Consider the following 21,218-nt stretch of genomic DNA (forward strand, 5'->3'; position numbering starts at 1 on the left):
GGCATGACGAACAGAGGAACACTCCCCAAACTTTTTCCTGCTTGTGTCATTTTTGTCACTCAAATTGCTAGACATGAACATGGGATAGATGTAATTTACAAGCAAGCTCGGGACCCAGCACAGGGCAATGCAGGGAATAACGTACCTGGGAACTTTCTCTCTCAGCCATGCCCACCTGGAGCCCCGGGCACCAATGGTGATGGCCTGGACCACACTCAGGTGGCAGGTGGTGCTGATGGACACGCCTCTGCCCACTCCAGAAACATAAGGGAGGAACTTGCAGATAAAATCATTGCCTTGATACCACCCAAAAGATGTCAGTGGATAGGAGATACTGCTGGAGAACAGGACCAAGAAATTGATCAAAATCAGGTGCTTGACAATCAAAGCTGTGGACCTCGGCCTACAACCATGGAAAGAGAGGAAGAGCTGATGGGAAAGAAGGGAGAAATTTCCCAAGATCCCGAGTCCAGCTAGTAAGAAGATGATGGTCACCACGACCAAATCCCGGGTGTCCATCCTGTCAGTTCTCAGCAGCTGGCACGGGCCTCCTGAGCAGGAGGACCCTGCTGGGCAACCTGTCAGCTGCTGCCCCGTCCTCCCTCCCCGCACAGCTCCCCCTCCGGGGTGTTCACTGAAAGGCTCTCAGTTATTCAGAGACTTTCGGGGGCTGAACGTACACCCAGGACTCCCTGTTGCGGGGATAGCTCAGGGAGGCTGACTGCCTTCCTCACAGACTGCCGAGGCGGCGCTGTCCCGTCCTCATGGAGCAGAAGGCGCACAGGCACGGAGAGGATCCGGGTCCCTCAGATTCACTCAGTGGTTCCGGGTGGAGTGGCGAGCTGACCTGGCTGGGCGGGGGACGACACAGGCCACTGAGCCCACACTCACCAGGGGGCCCTCCGCTGAGTCCTCAGCTCGACCAGAAGCTGACTGACCCTGCGTGTGTCCTGCCATTCCAGGGCAGATTCATTTCCCAAGACGGGTCCTGACAAGGTGGCACTGGCATCCGCTTGTGCGCACAGGCTTCTGGGGCCGGCTCTGTGGCTTTCATTCCTGGGCCAGGAGGGAAGGGTCCCCTCTCTTTCCTCATCTCTGGCCCTCCCTCGCCATCCCCGTTCGGGGACACCTGCACCTCCTCCCTCTTGGAAGAGATCCCAGCCCGTCTGTGAGACTCAGTCTTAGCAGCCCTGCCACCCTCAGCCCCTCTCCCCAGCTCCGGGGACACTCAGGGTGTCTCTGTGAAGGTATTCTTCAGGCAGAGCCAAGCTCCAGGGGTGTGAATAAACTGGGAGCACCGCGGGCAGGGAGGGCAGAGCCGTCCCCCCACCCCGGGCTTGGGAGCCCAGAGCCGCCAGGAGCCTGGAAACAGCCCGTCTGCTTTCACCCCGGGAGCCGCAGGCAAAGGCCTGAGCCGGGACGACGGGCCCGACACCCCGTGTGATAAGCGTGTGGGGACGAGCTCGGCCCCGACGTCAGATCTCGGGCCCAACCGCTGAGGAGAGTCTGACCTTCACCTCACGGTGAGCAGAGAGCCGGGCGCGGGACAGGGGTCCAGGCCGCAGACGCGCCGGGGAGGGGAAGCCACGGCCCGGGGAGCAGAGAGGAAACGCACCGTCCCGGGTTCTGCCCCCGCCGCCACGAGCAGCCCCGCGAGGCTCCTTCTGAAAGGGCAGGTCAAGGGTCACGTTGTCTCTGTGGTCAAACAGGCCCCGACATCGCCTCCGCTCTGTTTCCTCCTGCGCGCCGCTTTGCCCGCAGTGAGTGGACAGTTCTCTGGGGAGGAGACAGAACAATGTGCCCGCGGCGGCCTCACCCGCTGTGTCGGGGACCGTCTCCTCCCCCCCCCCCCCCCCGGCTCTCAGACAGGCTTTCTGCCGGGACCTGAGCCCCGTGTAGCCCCCGGCCCTGTCTCACCAGCAGGGAGACCCCGAGACGCCCCATGGTCCTGGGCATGTGGTCAGGGCCCCTCCTGAGGAGGCTGAGCAGCAGGAGCCCCAGAACCACCACCCTGAGGTCAGGGGAGTCAGGGTGCTCCTGGGCTGCAGGGACCCGCAGCCTCCTGGGCCTGAGGTCCAAGCAGAGCAACAGGCGCTCTCAGGAATGGAGGCCCGCACCCCACTGTCTCACCTGCTCATGGAAAGCCTGCCCGGGTCTGGGTCCAGGAGCGGGTCTCCTCCTGCCCGTGTCCCTCCTGCACCCCTGTCTCCTCCGACACCCGCCCCTGTGAGCACAGAGCAGACTCACCGGCTTCCTGCCGCCCAGGCGCTGGGCTCAGGGAAGGGCTCAGCCTGCATCCTTCCGCAGGGTCCAGCGCACCCCGAGATAGAGTGTGTGCCGCTGGGACTCTACCTCACAGCTGCAATTATCGGGTCCCAGGAGCTGCCCGGGCAGTGACAGGCCTGGGAGCTCAGAAGAGTCGGGAAAACTTTTCCTTCTGCTAATTGCCAAGAACAACTTCAGGGTCCTCAGCGGTGTCAAGAGATGTGGGGCGTTGGGGAGACCCTGCTTCCCTGGGCCTGGGGCAGACGAAGGTCCTGGGAGGAGCCCCAGAGTTAATGGCACAGACTGGGGGCTGGGGAATGAGAGGCGTCCAGGGGAGGTGGTGCTCACTGAGAGGGTCACCCGCGGAGTGCAGCCTGCAGGGCCTGCTGGGCAGAGACCGGGAGGCCCAGACCCCAGGACGCTGAGCGCCCTCAGGTCCCTGGCAGTGATGACACTGATTACATTCATGGGATCGCCCTGTTGCCTCTATTCAATACCGTCACACCTAAGGTATTCAGAAATGTAAGGATTTTCTCCAGGGCAGCTGGTTCACAGGCGACTCCACCGTCTGGGCAGTGTCGGGGCAGCCAGGCCACGTCCTTCCCGACACCCGAGGCCAGCGCTCTCCTCTGAGTGTGCAAGTTTGCCAGTTCCAGTCGGGGCTACCATTGCTTTTCTGTTCAGGGGGATTTTTGTGGTGGGTGAAAGAAAATCCCCTTCCTTGTGGGAGGGGTTGGCGGCTCTTGACCTGGTTCCTGAGCCATCCCACTCCTGGGCAGAGGCTGAGAAAGTAAGACAAATCTTCACACTCATTGCATAGTGAGAAGAACACCCCCAGAGACTCCTACCTCCATTCAGATGTCACACCTCTGTGCAACCCAGGGCACCCCGTGCACAATGGCCCGCTGCACGGCACACACTCACCCAGGATCCAGAGCTCTCCTCCAGAGGGGACGCTCGTCTTCATACCCGTGAACCACAGGCATCCTGAGTCTTTATCTCAATCCCGTGTGACTCAAGACCTGGCTGTGGCTGCCGGCTGTTCTCCCTGTGAGTGATCCGGTGGAGACGCAGCCAGAGGAGTGGCGTTAGCCTGGGGTATGCCCCGGGTGGGCAGGATCTCCAAGGCTGAGGATGGGTGGGAGGAGGGGCAGGCCGGCAGGGCTGTGATGGTGCCCGCTGTGCAGTGGGCTCTCGGGGACACCAGGCCGGAGCAAGGGTGGTTGGAAGGGAAGACCCAGCCCATGGGCATGGGGTGCTGAATTGGATGGAGACCAGGTCAGGGAGAGGGTGACGGTGGGCTGTGCAGGGGCACATGGAGGACGGTGGGTGAGTTCTGAGTGGTTGGCAGGAGGCCGGATGGCAGAGAGGGCACAGCATGTGCTGTGAGGGCGCTAGGGGCCTCAGGGGTTGGTGACCGGGTGGTGAGTCCTAGAGATATGTGCAGGCGCCGGGGCACACAGACAGGGGGCTCAGGAACGAGGAGGAACATGAAGGGCAGAGCATGGGGGGAACGGGACGGTGGATTTTGGGGTTCCGGCCACTCAAGCACCCTTCACATCTAACAGCTACAAGCACTGGGGCTGTGGTCATTGCCAGTGTCCGGCCCCCAACCCAATGCAACAAGACCCGGGGCCTACATAGCCATCACAGTCCAGGGTCTCCCTTCCTCTTGGCTGCTGCAAAATTAGGATCCGGACGCTTAGCGTGTTGCATGAGTGGGATCCAGCCTTGTCTATGTTCCCAGGCGCGACTGCATTGGAAGAGCCCAGGCCTGGAGTGGGTCTGCAGAGAGAGGATGCAGTGGGGAGCACAGCAGATGGGAACAGGAGGCAGAGCAGCCAAAGTTTTGGGACTGGTGGGGGGGCTGGCGCCTGGCCAACCCGAGGCACAGCTGTGCTGAGGGAGCTTCTCATCCTTGTCCTCGTCCTCCCTGGGCCCACCTGGTGGGGCAGGGGCAGAGTGTGGAGGTCGCGCCACCCCTGTTGATTCCTGCAGGGTCACAGGGGACCTGCACCCTTTGGGGGCACCTGACACCTCCAGGCTCAGGGCAGGAGATGCGGGAAGTGCGGGCTGGGGGAGTCCCTCTCTTCCGCCTGTCATTCACCATCCACCATTTGTCTTTTCGCCCTGACGTCGTCCCGGAGCACGGTCCCCTCCGCCTCCAGGCACGTTGCTGCAACTGGCCCGAGTGTGTGTTCCGATGGCTGAATCGTAAGTGCTCGCGCGTGCACAGACCTCCTGCTCTTGATCCGTCCCTGTGCTGGGGGCGTCGAGGGCGTTTCCGCGTCGGGGCCGTCGTCGTCGCTGCGGAGCCAGCGTTGAGGACAGTGCGCGGCGGTGCTGCTGCTTCCCAGACTCCTGACTGAGCAGCGCCTGCGGGCACCGCCCCCTCCCCGAGCGCCTTAACCGCGGTGCTGGCCGCTCACGCCGCCCTCCCCGCATTCAGCGCGGGCGCCCGTGGACGGCCACACCTGAGCCAGGAACGGGGCTGCGGGGCAGGAACCGGCCCGGCCGCATCTGCAGGCCCAGCGCGGGCTCCGCCCCCTCCTGGCGACTCCGCCCCGGGCCCGGCTCCGCCCACCGCGGGGCGTGGCCTCTGCGTGCGCATGCGCGGCCTGGCACCTGTGCTCGCGCCCTTCAGGCGACGCCCTCGCGGCGGAGAGTCCGGCGGCGGCCGCGCTGCCCCGCGAGGGCTCCGGGTGCGCGTGCGGGGCTCCGTGCTCGGGTGCGCTGGGCCGCGCCGCAGGTCCCGTGGTCCGGCGCCGTGTGGGGTGAGTGGGGCGCGTGTGGGGTGCGGGGGTGTGTGGGTTGTGGGGGGCTGTGCGCGTGTGGGGTGCGGGGGCCCCGTCGGGCGGCGGGTGCTGACCGCGCGGGGAGCGCTGAGGGGACGAGCCGGGCCTGGCGGCTGGTCGTGCGGCCCGGGGCGCGGACCTCCCTGCGGGAAACCCCGGCTGTGGCGCGCACGGTGGGCGAGAGAGCGACGCGGCGCGGGTGGGGCCCCGGGAGGACGCTGGTCCGCGGCCAGAGGCCTCCTGCCCGTCCACGGCCCGCTGAGGTGAGGGACGCCCTTGCTGCCGAGCCCGGTCACCCGCCGACCGAGGAGAGCACGAGCTCGCCCAGCGGCTGCCTGGCGAGGAGGCTGACTGACTCCCGGGGCAGCCGCTCCGGCTCCCTGGCTGGCCCCCGGGCAGCTCACCGGCGGAGGCGGCGTGCGCGGAGGCCACCGCCCGCCTGTGTCGCTGCCTCCCTCGGGAACCAGTGGTCCCGAGCCCTCTGTGCCCTCCGCCTTCCCAGGATTCCTGCCCTGAGGGTCCTTGCGCAGCACACTAGGGGGCCTCCCGGGCCTCCCAAGCCCCGCCAGGCGCCCCTCCCGAGGACCTTCCCTCTGCGTTCCCAGCGGGAATATCCTAGGGCCCGGGATGGACTCCACGCCATGCCAGCTTGTGCCTGGCCAGGGGCGGCCGCACAGGCCAGCGCACAGGAGGGACGGGATTGGTGAGCAGAACATGGCCTGGGGAGCTACACTCTCTGGGCTCAGTCCTGGTAAACCCTCACCCCTTCAAGCCCTGCCATGCCGCAGACATGGGCAGGATGAGGCCTAGCACAGGCAGTTCCGGGGACCGGGGTGATCCCCCCACTCTCCTCTGAGAGGAGGGCGGTGTCCACACGGGCCGTCTCCAGCGGGGTTTACTTACATGCAGAATAGGGACCTCACACACACCCCAAATAGGCTATGTAGACAGCAGGTGGCCAGGGTGCGTGTCCAGGGATACTGGCTTTCCTGGGCAGGTGTCCCTGAAAGACCTAGGCCAGGCCAGGCTGCCCCGCCCTCCTGATTGGGCCCTGGTGTCAGGTGTGATGACAGTGCAATCCATTTACCTGGCCACACCTTGTGAAGGCGGCTGGGACTCCCACAGGCAGGGATGGCTCCCCTGTGTCCAGAGCCCTGACCTCCGGCTGCCCCTGCATCAGCTGGGGGTGGCTGGAACACCCCATTGGGTGTGGGCAGAACTTGACCCTCAGGACACAGCCAGACATGGCAGGGGCTAGGGCTCCAATGGTGGTCAGGACACTGGCTCAGCAGGCACAGATTTACCAAATTAGAATTTCCTTACAAGGAACAAAGCTGTTCCTGTCTGCCCCTAGGACCAGGGGAACTGGGGTTGGGGTCGGCCTGCCTGGGCCAAGTAACCAGGAATGATCAGGTGTTTCCTGCTTACACAACAGGGTCCTGGACAGCAGTGCCAGGGAAGGACCAAAGTCCCAGGCAGCAGGAAACGCACAGACAGTGTCAAACAGACCCAAATAGGAAGGTGCTTGCTCCCCCTCCTGCACAGAGAGGGCCCCGCTGGGTGGTGACTCTCCTGGGGAAGATGGCAGAGCAGGGTGGCTTGAGGGGTGGTTGTGGGGGAGGAGCCTGAGGCCGGAACTGACAGACCCTGTTTGTGGTATCAGGGACTGAGGACAGGGTGAGCTCACTGGGAACTTACTCTGCACTCACAGGGGCTGGAATTGAAATACAGAAAATACACACCTTCAGGGCTTTCAAAGATGGGATGTAGTAAACTCTCTTTTTTTTGTGCCTTATGTGGTAAATGTTCTGGGAAGATCATCAGGTGAGGCCAAAGGCTTGGGGGTGAATGGATGCACACGAGACATAGTGGATAACACAATAGGTAGATGTGTGGAAATGCTTTGCTAAGAGAATCAGCGGGCGAGAGGGGAGAATTCTGGGTCTAAGCTGGATTTCTGGCTTTTTTACAGGCTTTGTCTGACTTTGGGAGTCGGTCCTTGCTGGTTGTTACCCATTTTGGCATCAGGCTTTCAGTCAGCTTCTCCCTTTAGGCCATGTCTGGGGTTTGTTTGCCCTGATTCCACCTCCTCTGGAGCTCTGACAGCCTTTGGCGTGTGTGCACTTGATCTGGCTCCCTACTTGCATGTATCTCACTTCCTTTCTTATCTCCTTTATTTCCCCAGCAGTGTTCTGCTGAGCATGATGCGGAGACTAGATTTTAATTTCATCAACTGTACCCCAATAGTAAGGGTGGGTGCAATTGACTAAATTACTCTGTGGTGTGGTGAGCTCTTAGAAATAGAATGAAATTTCCGGGTTAAAAATAATGAAGTTGGCCTCCCCTGGTGGCGCAGCGGTTCAGTGCTGGGCTGCGAAGGTGCCTGCAGCCTCTGCAGCACCGGTTCAATCCCCGGCCACTGGCGAGGGTCCCACATGGCGCGACAGACCTCTCCTGCTGCGCCCGCTGCTCCCCTCAGCAGTGTATTTCGATAGTCTGCCTGTTCTGTTCCCCGCTCTGGCTCTGGTGAATTCTCTCCCTACCGCGCTTCTGACTATACCGAGTGCTTGTATAAATTAAGTAATTAAAAAAATAATAAAGTTGTGTAAACAAATTTCAAAGAAGATGAGGCATGTGTAATGTAGAAAATAAAGTGCATTTCCTTTTTTTTTTTAAGGATTTATTTATTTATACAAGCACTGGGTACAGTCAGAAGCACGGGAAGGTGAGAGAACTCACCAGATTCAGAGTGGAGAACAGAACAGGCAGACTGACAAAGTACACTGCTGAGGGGAGCAGTGGGCAGGGCAGGAGAGGTCTGTCATGCCATGTGGGACCCTCACTGGCGGCCCGCGATCGAACCAGCGCTGTAGAGGCTGCGAGCAGCTTCGTAGCCAAGCACTCAAATGCAGAGGCCTGTAAAGTGCATTTCTAATGTAGGATTACTATTTAAATCAATGGAAAAAAAGCTAGCATAGATAAAATAAAGCAATTCTCTTCTGCTCAAATTATCAATATTATATTAAATTGACAGACGAATTACAACTTTTAACATCAAGTAATTTATTTTGGACATTGGATTATTGTGAAGACTTATGGTTACATAAAAAATGAGAGTGGTAAAATAGTACCTTTTTTTAAAAGATTTATTTTTTTTATACAAGAACCGGGGTATAGGCCAGATGTGAGGGAGGGTGAGAAGATTCACCAAAGACAGAGCGGGGTGCAGAACAGGCAGAATGACAAAATACACTGCTGAGGGGAGCAGCGGGCACGACAGGAGAGGTCTGCCGCGCATGTGGGACACTCGCTGGCCGGCCAGAATCGAATGAGCGCTGCAGAGGCTGTGGACAGCTTCACAGCTCTGCACTGAACGCCTGCGCTACCAGGGGAGGCCCAAAAATATGTACTTATTTTAACAATTAAACAATTGTGTGGCAGTATCCACACATCAGACAATATAAGCTTTATGAAATGTCACCGTTTTCACAAATGTCGTAAGTACTATTTGTCATTTTTCTGAAATTATAAATTTCTAATACATAAATAAATGACGATTGCCTTTAGGTGAACTATGATACAGGTGTGTACATTATATCAGCCCAGGTCACACACGGCACGTCACATCATACCAGACACACATCACACCAGACACACATCTGAGATCTGTGTGGACACATGGAAACATAATACAGTTGTAAGAATGTAAGCATCAGGAGCTTTACTTCTTCCTTTGTGGACTAATTTGTGACAAGTAAGAAAGTGTATCGCGTGAGCTCACATATGACAGACAAGTCTGTCACAGTGTTTGAGTTGCACACTGTTGAATCCTTCATATTTTGCGTCAGCTCCACACTGTAAATACAGAGCAAGCTCTATACATGCCCCTCCTGAGACTGAGGACACACGCACTTGGTGCCTTGAACACACAGGGCATCCAGCTCTCTCCTTCCCAGTGCGTCTCCCCAGGTGCCGAGTTTCCTGGTGCCTCCACCCTGAGCGACGAGAGAGGGCACCTCCACTTTGTGTCTTGCAAACCCGCTCACATCCCCTTCACTGTGGGAGAGAGCTTGCTCCTGCACACCTCAGGCCACACGAAGCATGTCACCCAAACTCTGGTGGCTCGAAACCAGCTAAGATGTGCGTCTGTGCCTCCTGGACCCAGCCCATCAGTCCACAGTCTACCAGAGGGGACCCAGGCACAGAATCACTTTCACACGCCCTTCTCAAATACGGGATCTGCCTCCCTGAAGGTGTAATGTGCAAAACTGAAAACTGCTCCTGAAGCCTGACTCGCTGCCGGGATCTCCCCTCAGGACAGCTGACTCCGGCTCCAGGGCTGCCCTGCACCCAATGTGCCATTTTCCTATGATCTAAGCTCCATGCCCAGATGTTCCTAAGAATTTCTGTGAGAATTAAATCGACACATTTGAGGCCTTTCCACCATCCCAGACAGTGTCAGGCCCACGGGCTGTCTCACACAAATTGCGAACCATCTGGAGCAAGACTGTGTTCCTCACAGGAGTAGTAGGGACCCATGTACAGACCTCGTTACAGTGACTGGTCCAGAAACACTTGCTTTGAAGCGGTTGCTCAGCTTATCTGTAAACCATATGTCATTCACAACTGCACTTAGGACTGGGGGTGTGAGTGAATTATCGAATGAATAAATGACCGTGCACTCACACGCAGTTTACATATTTCTCAAGGATTTCTGACATTTATTATTCCTGATCAGGGCAGAGCACAGCAGGGACACCTTGGGCTCCCGGCTCAGGAGCAGAAAAGGACAGAGAGTCGGGAAAGACAGCGTGACTACTGTATTGATGTTATAAACATACCAGTCGGGATGATAAGTAACAGCCACAACAACCTTCAGCATGGAGGAAATGATGTTAAAGCAGACGAAGGTGCTCACCAGGAGCAGGATGGTGTGAGTGGCCCTAGACTCGGGGGAGGACGTGGAGGAGGCGAACCCGTGAAGGTGCCGGACCCGCTGCCTGTGCCGGGACAGGGTGTAGACCATGGAGCCGCTGGCCCCGACCATGGTCACAAAAAACACAACATCGGGGAAGGAGAGCAAAGCCCCGTATAAGATGTCACTGGCTGGGTCGTGACGAACAGCGGAACACTGTCCAAACCTTTTCCTGCTTGTGTCATTTGTGTCATTTAAATTACCCCCAATGAACACGGCAAAGATGGAATTTACCAGCATGCTCAGGACCCAGCACAGGGCAATGCAGGGCAGGACGCACCTGAGAACTTTCTCTCTCAGCCCTGTCCACCTGGAGCCCCGGGCGCTGATGGTTATGGCCTGGACCACACTCAGGAGGCAGGTGGTGCTGATGGACACGCCTCTGCCCACTCCAGAAACATAAAGGAGAAACTTGCAGCTCAAATCACTGCCTGGATACCACCCAGCAGATGTCAGTGGATAGGAGATACTGCTGGAGCACAGGACCAACAAATTGACCATAATCAAGTTCTTGACAATCAAAGCCGTGGCCCTCGGCCTACACCCATGGAAAGAGAGGAAGAGCTGATGGGAAAGAAGACAGAAATTCCCCAGGATCCCGAGTCCAGCTAGTAAGAACACGACTATCACCGCCACCCAATCCCGGAAGTCCATCCTGTCAGTTCTCAGCAGCTGGCACGGGCCTCCTGAGCAGGAGGACCCTGCTGGGCAACCTGTCAGCTGCTGCCTCGTCCTCCCTCCCCGCACAGCTCCCCCTCCTGGGTGTTCACTGAAAGGCTCTCAGTTATTCAGAGACTTTCGGGGGCTGAATGTACACCCAGGACTCCCTGTTGCGGGGATAGCTCAGGGAGGCTGACTGCCTTCCTCACAGACTGCTGAGGCGGCGCTGTCCCGTCCTCAGGGAGCAGAGGGCGCACAGGCACGGAGAGGATCCGGGTCCCTCAGATTCACTCAGTGGTTCCGTCGGGGTGGAGTGGCGAGCTGACCTGGCTGGGCGGGGGACGACACAGGCCACTGAGCCCACACTCACCAGGGGGCCCTCCGCTGAGTCCTCAGCTCGACCAGAAGCTGACTGACCCTGCGTGTGTCCTGCCATTCCAGGGCAGATTCATTTCCCAAGACGGGTCCTGACAAGGTGGCACTGGCATCCGCTTGTGCGCACAGGCTTCTGGGGCCGGCTCTGTGGCTTTCATTCCTGGGCCAGGAGGGAAGGGTCCCCTCTCTTTCCTCATCTCTGGCCCTCCCTCGCCATCCCCGTTCAGGGACACCTGCACCTCCTCCCTCTTGGAAGAGATCCCAGCCCGTCTGTGAGACTCAGTCTTAGCAGCCCTGCCACCCTCAGCCCCTCTCCCCAGCTCCGGGGACACTCAGGGTGTCTCTGTGAAGGTATTCTTCAGGCAGAGCCAAGCTCCAGGGATGTGAATAAACTGGGAGCACCGCGGGCAGGGAGGGCAGAGCCGTCCCCCCACCCCGGGCTTGGGAGCCCAGAGCTGCCAGGAGCCTGGAAACAGCCCGTCTGCTTTCACCCCGGGAGCCGCAGGCAAAGGCCTGAGCCGGGACACCCCGTGTGATAAGCGTGTGGGGACGAGCTCGGCCCCGACGTCAGATCTCGGGCCCAACCGCTGAGGAGAGTCTGACCTTCACCTCACGGTGAGCAGAGAGCCGGGCGCGGGACAGGGGTCCAGGCCGCAGACGCGCCGGGGAGGGGAAGCCACGGCCCGGGGAGCAGAGAGGAAACGCACCGTCCCGGGTTCTGTCCCCGCCACCACGTTGTCTCTGTGGTCAAACAGGCCCCGACATCGCCTCCGCTCTGTTTCCTCCTGCGCGCCGCTTTGCCCGCAGTGAGTGGACAGTTCTCTGGGGAGACAGAACAACGTGCCCGTGGCGGCCTCACCCGCCGTGTTGGGGACCGTCTCCTCCCCCCCGGCTCTCAGACGGGTCCTGCCGGGACCAGAGCCCCGTGCAGCCCCCGGCCCTGTCTCACCTGCAGGGAGGCCCCGAGATGCCCCATGGCCCCGGGCATCAGGCCAGGGCCCCTCCTGAGGAGGCTGAGCAGCAGGAGCCCCAGAACCATCACGCTGAGGTCAGGGGAGTCAGGGTGCTCCTGGGCTGCAGGGACCCGCAGCCTCCTGGGCCTGAGGAGCTGGAGCCGGGCACCAGGCACGCTTATGGTGGGGACCTGCTCTCCGTTGTCGTCACTAGCTCAAGAGGTGCTTTCCCAGGTCTGGCTCCAGGAGCGGGTGTCCCCTCTGCCTGTGTCCCTCCTGCACCCCTGTCCTCCTCCCACACCCGCCCCCGTGAGCACAGAGCAGACTCACCGGCTTTTTGCCGCCCGGGCGCTGGGCTCAGGGAAGGGCTCAGCCTGCATCCTTCCGCAGGGTCCAGCGCACCCCGAGATATAGTGTGTGCCGCTGGGACTCCACCTCACAGCTGCAATTATCGTGTCCCAGGAGCTGCCCGGGCAGTGACAGGCCTGGGAGCTCAGAAGAGTCGGGAAAACTTTTCCTGCTGCTAATTGCCAAGAACAACTTCAGGGTCCTCAGCGGCTGTCCTGAGACGTGAGGCGTTGGGGAGACCCTGCTTCCCGGGCCTGGGGGCAGACGAGGGCCTGGGAGGAGCCCCAGAGTAAACAGCACAGACTGGGGGCCTATGGGACAAGGGGCATCGCGGGGAGGCTGTGCTCACTGAGAGGGTCACCCTCGGGATCTGACTCCCGTCACCCGCGGAGTGCAGCCTGCAGGGCGCGCCGGGCAGAGACCGGGAGGCTCAGACCCGTCAGGGTGGAAAGGCCTCAGGTCACAGGCAGTGACGACAGTGATTTCCTCTAACACATGGACCCGCGTGCTCCCTTAGTGACTGTTCGTCGTTCAGAGAGTTTCCCTGTATTCAGGGCTCCTTCGCTGCTGGGTGGGGTCTCGTGTGATTCATCTCCCTGGATGATGGTTTGCAGATTCCTCAAAAAAATTGAAAATGTCAACACCGTATAACCAACATTTCCAGTGTGTGGGGTCTCCAAGGCCTCACGTCTCCAGACAGCCACTGAGGTCCCTGAAGTTGTTCTTGGCACTTTTCTACTCATGTGCCAAAGCACATGAGAACAGTCCCGGAAGAGGCCACGGCAGGGAGAGTTCCAACAGCCCGGGCCAGAAGCCAGCTCAGGACCCCGCGAGGAAGAAAGGGTGGCGCCGACACCGGCCACAGGACAGCTTGAGCGGACCTTGAGGTGGTTTTGCTCAGTGAAAGAAGTCGGGTGTGAGGACAGTTCCTGGGGGATTTCACTCGTGCGTGGACTAGAAATACCAACGGAAACAAACTGGGAAAACAATCTCTGAAAAATATGCTGGCTAGCAGAAGCGCGTGGGGTGCAGGGGCAGACAAGGGTGTAAGGCCTTTTGGGGATGAGTAAAGCATGTGTAGGGATGAAGGTGTGAGCCGAGCTCCCTCCCGGGGCCCGGCCCTGCCTCTGTGGCGTCGTGTTTTCTCCTTTTCCTGATAAACCTGTCCTTTTAAAGGGAAGAAAAGAAAGCGGAACTCCCCCACATCTGTGTCTTATGGAAAAAACCGGCAAATCATTACAATTTGAAAAAGTATATTTTACCAATGCTGACTCTATTGGTGATATGAGAAGAAGCAACTGATATCAGCAGATGAAAAGAGAGAAAGTTCTCAGAGCCCCTCAAAGCAGGCCCTGGGAGCCGATGGCACCGGGGACTCATTCTCCTGTCCCGTCAGCCAGTACTGCTTCCTTCGCCAGGCCAGGCTGCTAGCGCCCACGTCCACGAGTGATTGTAGGTGACATCTGAGCAAGGCACGTTGGTGTCTTTAAGTTAATAAATACATGGCTGATAAGCCGTGGGGGGAGAAAAACATCCATTATGAGTTGAATTGAACTCTAGGTTTTCCTCCACTTAAATCAACTGATTGATCTGTTTTCATTCATTACCCACCCATGGAAAGCCATCCCCCTGCACAGACACGACTCACAGCTCTTCACACATATCTGCACAAACCTGACAGACTGAACCCTGCAGGATCGCGTGTTCACACACACACACACACACACACACACACACACACAGATGTCTTTACACAGAAGCTTTTAATGGCTGCGTAGTATTCCTGTGTGTATGTGCCATGTCGTCTTTATCCATTCATCCATCTGTGGCCATTAGGGCCTTCAGTATTGTAAATAATGCTGTGATACACACGTGTGTGCATGTTTTTATCAGATGAGTGTTTTCATATTCGGGCGAGTAAAAATCCAAAAGTGAGTAACTGGATTCTATGGAATGTCCATTTTTAATATTTGGAAGAATTTCCCTACAGTTTTCTATAATGGATACACCAGGTTTTCATTTACAGTAATGAACACTATTCACATTGTACAACTGACACATTGATTGATGGATAATATTGAATACAAAACACGCACACACGACAAATATACAAACTCCCAGATATGTGTAATTACACGTGTGTGTGTTCTCTGTCTATACATCTAATTTTCCTTTCCCCTCTTCATACCTCATCTAATTGGTGACAAATATCTAAGTTAAATTATGGGTTTCTCTTGCTGTGTAACCTTCAATAGATACAGATCGATGATAGCAGATCAGTGATAGATATCTGGACAGAGAGATCTTTTGGTCAAGTAAATTTTTCTGTTCTTCACATTGTTGGAAATCAGCAATTGCATCCATTTTAGAATATAAATACCAAGAACCTCTTTACATGTTGAGGAAGTGACTATGTTGCTCCTTGAAATCCAAGGGCCCCCTCAGTCCCGTGAGCACTGTGGGTCCGTCTGCCTCTCTGGGGATGAAATGTACAAATCTCATAAGCAGCCCCAAAATCTTGATCCCTGATGGAATCTGCCCTCCAGGCTGATGGCCCCTGGGCCCAGTGCTGACCTGCCATTTGCTGTCCCACGTCCACATGCCTGTCCTTAGCCCCCACCTAGGTCATCGCTGGGGATTGGGGGTCTCCACTGAATCCAGTGTTTCGTGATCATTGTTCTCGTTTCAGTCCGATCAACGTCCTGCCTGTTCCTTGCAGGGCTCAGCCTGCCGCGGGTCCCCTACTCCGGCAGACTCTGGGGACTGTACTTAGAAGGCTGAGGAGCAGAGGCCGTGGTCAAACTCACACTCGTGTGCAAACTTATGCAAGTGATCTGTTTCTCACAGATGAGGGGCCTTTAGGTTTCTTCTCCAGGCGGAGAAGAACCTGGACACGCTGGGGTCCTGGCTCATGAGCAAAAAGGGGCTGATGGCCGGGAAGGAGGTGCTGATGACTGCAGTAATAGTCACAAGCAACAAGTCAGGATTGTGGAAGAGAGTCAAGGACAGCTGGAAGATGGAGAAGACGGTGTAAAAGAAGACAAAGGTGCTCACCAGCAGCAGGATGGTGCGGGTGGCTCTGGACTCCGGGGAGCACGTGGAGGAGGCGCTGCTCCTGTGAAGGTGCCGGACCCGCTGCCTGTGCCGGTACAGGGTGCACACCATGGAGCCGCTGGCCCCGACCATGAGCCCCACACACAGGACTTTGGGGCTCGAGAGCAAAGCTGCAAATAAAGAGTCTGTGATTTGGTCAAAGCGAACCACAGAGCAGTGTCCAAAACTCTTAGTGTTTGAGATGTTCCCGTGACTCAAAGTGTTTGAGAAAAACACGGGATAGATGACATTAACCAGCAGGTTTACAACCCAGCACAGGGCGACACAGGGGAGGATGCACCTGGGAGCTTTCTCTCTCAGCCTTGCCCACCTGGAGCCCTGGGGGCTGATGGTGACGGCCTGGACCACACTCAGGAGGCAGGTGGTGCCCATGGACACGCCCATGCCCACTTGGCGAACATAGAGAAAAAATTTACAACCAAAGTTGGTGAAGATATGATACCATGCGAACAGTTCCACTGGATAGCAGATTCCACTGGAGAACAGGACCAAGAAATTGGCCACAATCAGGTTCTTGACAGCCAAATCTGTGGCCCTCGGCCTACAGCCGGTGAGGTAGAGGAAGAGCTGATGGGAAAGGAGAGAGAGATTCCCCAGAATCCCGATTATACTTTTTAATAACAGAACAGTCCCAACCACCAAATCCCGGGTGTCCATCCTGTCAGTTGTCAGCGGCTGAAAAGGCCTCCTGAGCCGGAGGAGCCTGCCCGAGAAGCCAAGTCACAGCCTCCGGATACTGTCAGCTGCAGCCCTGTCCTCCCCACAGCTCTGCCTCACGTCAAGGCGCTCATCCTTTAGAGACTTTCAGTGGCTGAAGGGACAACCAGGACTCACGGCTCTGACGTGCCCCAGGCAAGGTAACTTCCTTCCTCACGACTCCTGAGGCGGCCCTCTCCAGACCCCGTGAAGAGGAGGGTGCACAGGCACACAGGGGATCCTGGTTCTCCAGACTCATTCCTTGGTTCGGGCCGAGAGGAGAGCTGCACCTGGCTGGGCGGGGCCAACACAGGACACTGGACCCACACTCACAGGGGCCCCTCAGCCGGGTCTCCAGGTAAATCACAACTAGATTTGACTGTGTATTTTGTCACTACTGGTGAGAGTCGTGGCACTGGATTTAACTTAGGTAGTGACAAATTTCCACTTATTTTTATTGTAATATCTTAGTTTTTTTTTTAAAGATTTATTTATTTATTTATACAAGCACTGGGTACAGTCAGAAGTGTGGGAGGGTGAGAGAATTCACCAGAGCCAGAGCAGGGAGCAGAACAGGCAGACCGAGCGAAGACACTGCTGAGGGGAGCAGCGGCCGAGGCAGGAGAGGTCTGCCGCACCATGTGGGGTTCTCCCTGGTCGGCCGGGAATCGAACCGGTGCTGCAGAGGCTGCAGACAGCTTCACAGAGCGGCATTCAACCGCTGCGCCACCCGGGAGACCCGACAGTTTCACACATTTTTAAAGCTACGGAGACCAGGGAGCCCCCAGCACAGGCTACAGGGTGTCCTGGGCTCTCTGTGAGCCTGGCAGGTGCAGAGCGGCAGGACGGCAGGGCAGGAGCACAGCAGAGCCTCTGGCCCCCTCCAGGAGCTGCACGCCCGAGCACCAGGGCTGGAAGCACAGCCGATGGATAAAAGCACAAGGAGGTGCTGCTCCTGGTCACAAACCTTAGCCAGTTGCTGTTGGCACCTGAGCTGCAGGGCTGGGTCCCAGGACGGCCAGTCATGAGACAGAATAAAAGACAAGCATGGGGCCTCCCTGGTGGCCAAGGGGTTAAGCACAGCACTGAAGCTGTCCGCAGCCTCTGCAGCACAAGTTCCATCTCTAGCCAGGGAGCTACCCACATGGCACAGCAGACCTCTCCTGTCTCCCCGCTGCTCCTCTCAGCAGTGGATTTCAGTCAGTCTGCCTGTTCTGCTCCCCACTCTGTCTCTGGTGAATCCTCTCACCCCCCTGCACCTCTTGCCTGTACCCCAGCTCTTTTATGCCTAAATAAATAAATCTTTTTTGGAGAAAAAAAAAAGACGAAACCAAGTGTGAAGGGGAAGGTACAGGCACAGAGTAAATGATGCCAACCGAGTAAATGATGTTCATAGTGACTGGGAATATAACATGGAGAAGCAGCACAAACTTTCAAACTGAAAACATCTGCAACCCGCAGCTTTACTTTCCTTAAGTGCTGCTGTCCCAACATTAAGGGAGGAAAGTCTTTCTATAGCGGGGGCCCATGAATGCTGCCCGCGGCGTCCCTCACCCGCTGTGTCGGGGACCGTCTCCTCCCCACCGGCTCTCAGACGGGCTTTCTGCCAGGACCAGAGCCCCGTGCAGCCCCCGGCCCTGTCTCACCAGCAGGGAGGCCCCGAGACGCCCCATGGCCCCGGGCATCAGGCCAGGGCCCCTCCTGAGGAGGCTGAGCAGCAGGAGGCCCTGCCTCAACAGGACAGCAGAGGAAGTTCTCTGCCATTAAGGAAGACTGAAGTCTAAATGAATTTGCAGCAGGGGGAGGCAGGGGAGAGCCATCGAGAGCAGCTCTGCCTCTCACTCTGCCAGCCTGAGCTTCTGTAAAGATATGAACAAAGGAACAAGAACATAGCCCGCAACTGTGTTTTTGCTTAATAATTTACTAATAATTAAGATGAATAAGTTACTACTGAAAGCAAGCTTTCCTGGTTAGTGGGGAACATGCGCACAAGCCAGCACGTCCTCAGAGAATAGGAGTCAGTTCTGGGAAGTTCTGTTTGCAGAACTTCTGAAGTCCTGGGACTCCGCATGCAGAGTGAACAGGTGCTCTCCAAAACTCCAGCTCCCTGCAGGGCAGCCGGCCCCAACAAGGCCCCAGAACCACCGTGCTGAGGTCAGGAGAGTCAGGATCCTCCTGGGCTGCCTGGCCCCATAGCCCCTGTTGATGGAGAGCCCAAACCCGCACCAGGTGCCCTCAGGGGTGGGGGCCCCACACCCCGCTGTCATCACTAGCTCAGGGGATGCCTGGCCACATTTGGCTCCAGGAGTGGGTCCCCTCCTACCCGTGTCCCTCCTGCACCCCTGCCCCCGTGAACACAGAGCAGACTCACCGGCTTCCTGCCACCCGGGTGCTGGCTCAGGACAAGGACTCAGCCTCTGTGTGTGCCAGGCCCAGCGCAGCCCGAGATATAGTGTGTGCCTCTGGGACACCCCCCCCCAGAGCTGCAATTATCGTGTCCCCTGGAGCTGCCCGGGCAGTGACAGGCCTGGGAGCTCAGAAGAGTCGGGAAAAGTTTTCCTGCTGCTAATTGCCAAGAACAACTTCAGGGTCCTCAGCGGTGTCCAGAGACGCGGGGCGTTGGGGAGACCCTGCTTCCCTGGGCCCTGGGGGCAGACAGAGCTCCCGGGAAGGGCCCCAGAATAAACAGCAGGAGCTGCAGGAGCTGGGGCATCACGGGGAGGCTGTGCTCACTGAGAGGGTCACCCGCAGGAGTGACTCACACCACACACCGAGTGCAGCCTGCAAGGCACGCTGGGCAGAAGCCTGAGGGCTCAGGCCCTGGAATGAATGGTTGAAAGACCTCAAGTCATAGGCAGTGATGACATGGATTTACTCTAATACTTTACCCTCGTTCTCTCTGTCAGTGACTGTTAGTAGGTCAGAGAATTTACCTATACTCAGGGCGCTCCTTTACTACTGGGGAGAATGTAATTTGGTGCAGGCTGCCTGGATAATGGTTTCGAGATTCCTGAAAAAAACTGAAAATGGGAGCCTCCCGGGTGGCGCAAGGGGTTAAGTCTCAGCACTATGAAGCTGTCCGCAGCCTCTGCAGCAGGAGTTTGAGCCCAGCCAGGGAGCTACCCATATGGCGCGGCAAAACTTTCCTGTCTCCCCGCTGTCCCCTCAGCAGTGGATTTCAGTAGTTCCGCCTGTTCTGCTCCCCACTCCCTCTGGTGAGTCCTCTCACCCCCACCCCGCCTACATCTCAGCTCTTGTGTGCATAAATAAATGAATCTTAAAAAAATTGAAAATGGGAAACACCATATGAACCAGCATTACTACTGCCAGGTGTTGACCCAAAGCACCTGAGACCTGTTTGGTCTAGTTTCATTCATTACCTGCCCGGAAGGTGACACATCGCTGCACACACACAACGCACAGCTGTTCAGACACATGAACGCCTCTGACGGACTGAAATCTGCAGTCCCGCGTGTGCGCGCGCACACAAACACTGAGAGACATTTGCACAGGGTCAGTCGCACCCCCAAGGAATGCATGCGAATAGTATTTGCATCTGCGTTCACACCCACCATCACGCGTGTAAAGGTCAACGCACACCTGTATGAACGTTCACACACGCTGGCGTTTATAACCACGTTCACGTGCACTCACGCCCCCACCCTCATCACGCCGTTCTTCCCATGCTGTGGGGTCTCCGGACATGAGTGGATGGGGAGCGGGTGCAGCCCAGGCTCCTCTAAGCCTCAGGTGGCGATTCTGTATTCTCTGGTCGGCGCCCCCAGCACGGGCAGTGTTTATAGGACGCGCAGCCCTTAATTCCGCTGGGAGCATCGCCCCCAAGGGAGGGCGCGTGCTGGGGAGTCAGGGCTTGTGGGCGGGATAGAGGTGTGGCGGGGTGAGGGGGGAGGGCATGAGGGGGCGCGGAGAGCTGGGGTCGCGGTTTCATCAGGAGTGCGGGGAGGAGAGCGGGCTGGGAGGTCAGAGGCCAAGGGCTGTTGATGTCGCTGAAGCTCAGGTGCCGGGGTCTGAGGAGACCCTGCTGAGGGGCCGAGCGTCTGAGGCCTGGCCAGGCAGCTTCCGGCCGACGCCGTTTCTGCGCATCTCAGTTCCCAACAGGAGGGCCCCCAACGACTCTAGCTTGTACCCCCAAAAGTTTGGAAATATTAACTTGACGTGAGCGGAAATCACGGTGCTCCAGCAGCCCCCAAATGCCCCTCCAGTCTTTGCAAACCCGGAAGAAGAAACGGCCTGGCCTGACGTGCGTGGGGTGCTCAGGCCCCGCCCCTTCGCGCTCCGCCCCTTGCGGCCCCGGTGCCGCCCAGGCGTCCTCAAGCCCCGCCCCCGGGGTTGGGCTCCGCCCGGGCTTCCCCAAGCCCCGCCCCTTGGGCGGAGAACGGTCCGCTCAGGCCCCGCCTCCCCGCCCGCGCACGCGCCGTCCCCGGCAGACCCGGAAGCGGAGAGCGCGGAGCGGAGGCCCGGGGCCGCGCGCGAGCCTCGGTCTCCGGCGCAGCTCGGTGCTCGCGCGCGCGGCCGGCGTTCGCGGCCTTAGAAGCCCCGCGCCGCCCCGTCACCCCGAGAAGCTTCGGGCGATGCGGTGAGAGGCCCGCGACCCGCGTTGCTCTGGGTTGAAAATGGCTCTCGGCCGCGCCGCGCCGCCATCCTCCCCGCCCGGCCCCTGCCGCGCCCGCCGGGCTGGCGACCTGGGAGCGGGGCCCCCCGCGTTCTTCCGCGCCCCACCCGGGGAAACGGTGCTGCCCCGGCTTCTTCCTGCACCCCACGCCTTCCAGCTGTGTGGGCGGGGCCGCGAGCTGGGGAGGCGGGGGAGCAGGCCGCGGGGGGCGGGGGGTTGCAGACCGCCCGAGCGGGAGAGCGGGCCGGCGCGGGGCGCGGGGCGGCCCCGAGGGTGCGTGGGGGAGGGTAGGCGCCGAGGGCGCCACCGGGCGCGGGTGAGGACCCGGCGGTGACTGGTGTCCGGTGTGTGGACTCGGCCCCCGCCCGGGGCTCGGACCTGGATGTGGGGGATCCTCCGCGCTT

The 21,218-nt window shown here is 58.4% G+C and overlaps 2 protein-coding genes across 2 annotated transcripts; both read right to left on the reverse strand.

Moving 5' to 3' along the window:
* Positions 1 to 4,364: 4,364 nt before the first annotated feature.
* LOC311186136 (vomeronasal type-1 receptor 4-like) lies at positions 4,365 to 10,689 on the reverse strand (the record flags this gene model as incomplete). The annotated part of the gene is made up of 2 exons (XM_084257021.1): positions 4,365 to 4,572; positions 9,902 to 10,689. The coding sequence occupies 2 exons, from the start codon at positions 10,687 to 10,689 to the stop codon at positions 4,365 to 4,367; spliced, it is 996 nt and encodes a 331-aa protein (XP_084113147.1).
* Positions 10,690 to 11,675: 986 nt separating this feature from the next.
* On the reverse strand, positions 11,676 to 17,854 carry LOC311186137 (vomeronasal type-1 receptor 4-like; the record flags this gene model as incomplete). The annotated part of the gene is made up of 3 exons (XM_084257022.1): positions 11,676 to 11,892; positions 15,217 to 16,052; positions 17,828 to 17,854. The coding sequence occupies 3 exons, from the start codon at positions 17,852 to 17,854 to the stop codon at positions 11,676 to 11,678; spliced, it is 1,080 nt and encodes a 359-aa protein (XP_084113148.1).
* Between the last annotated feature and the right edge of the window lie 3,364 nt (positions 17,855 to 21,218).

Source organism: Talpa europaea (genome assembly GCF_964194135.1).
Source record: "Talpa europaea genome assembly, chromosome: 16".
Taxonomy (NCBI): domain Eukaryota; kingdom Metazoa; phylum Chordata; class Mammalia; order Eulipotyphla; family Talpidae; genus Talpa; species Talpa europaea.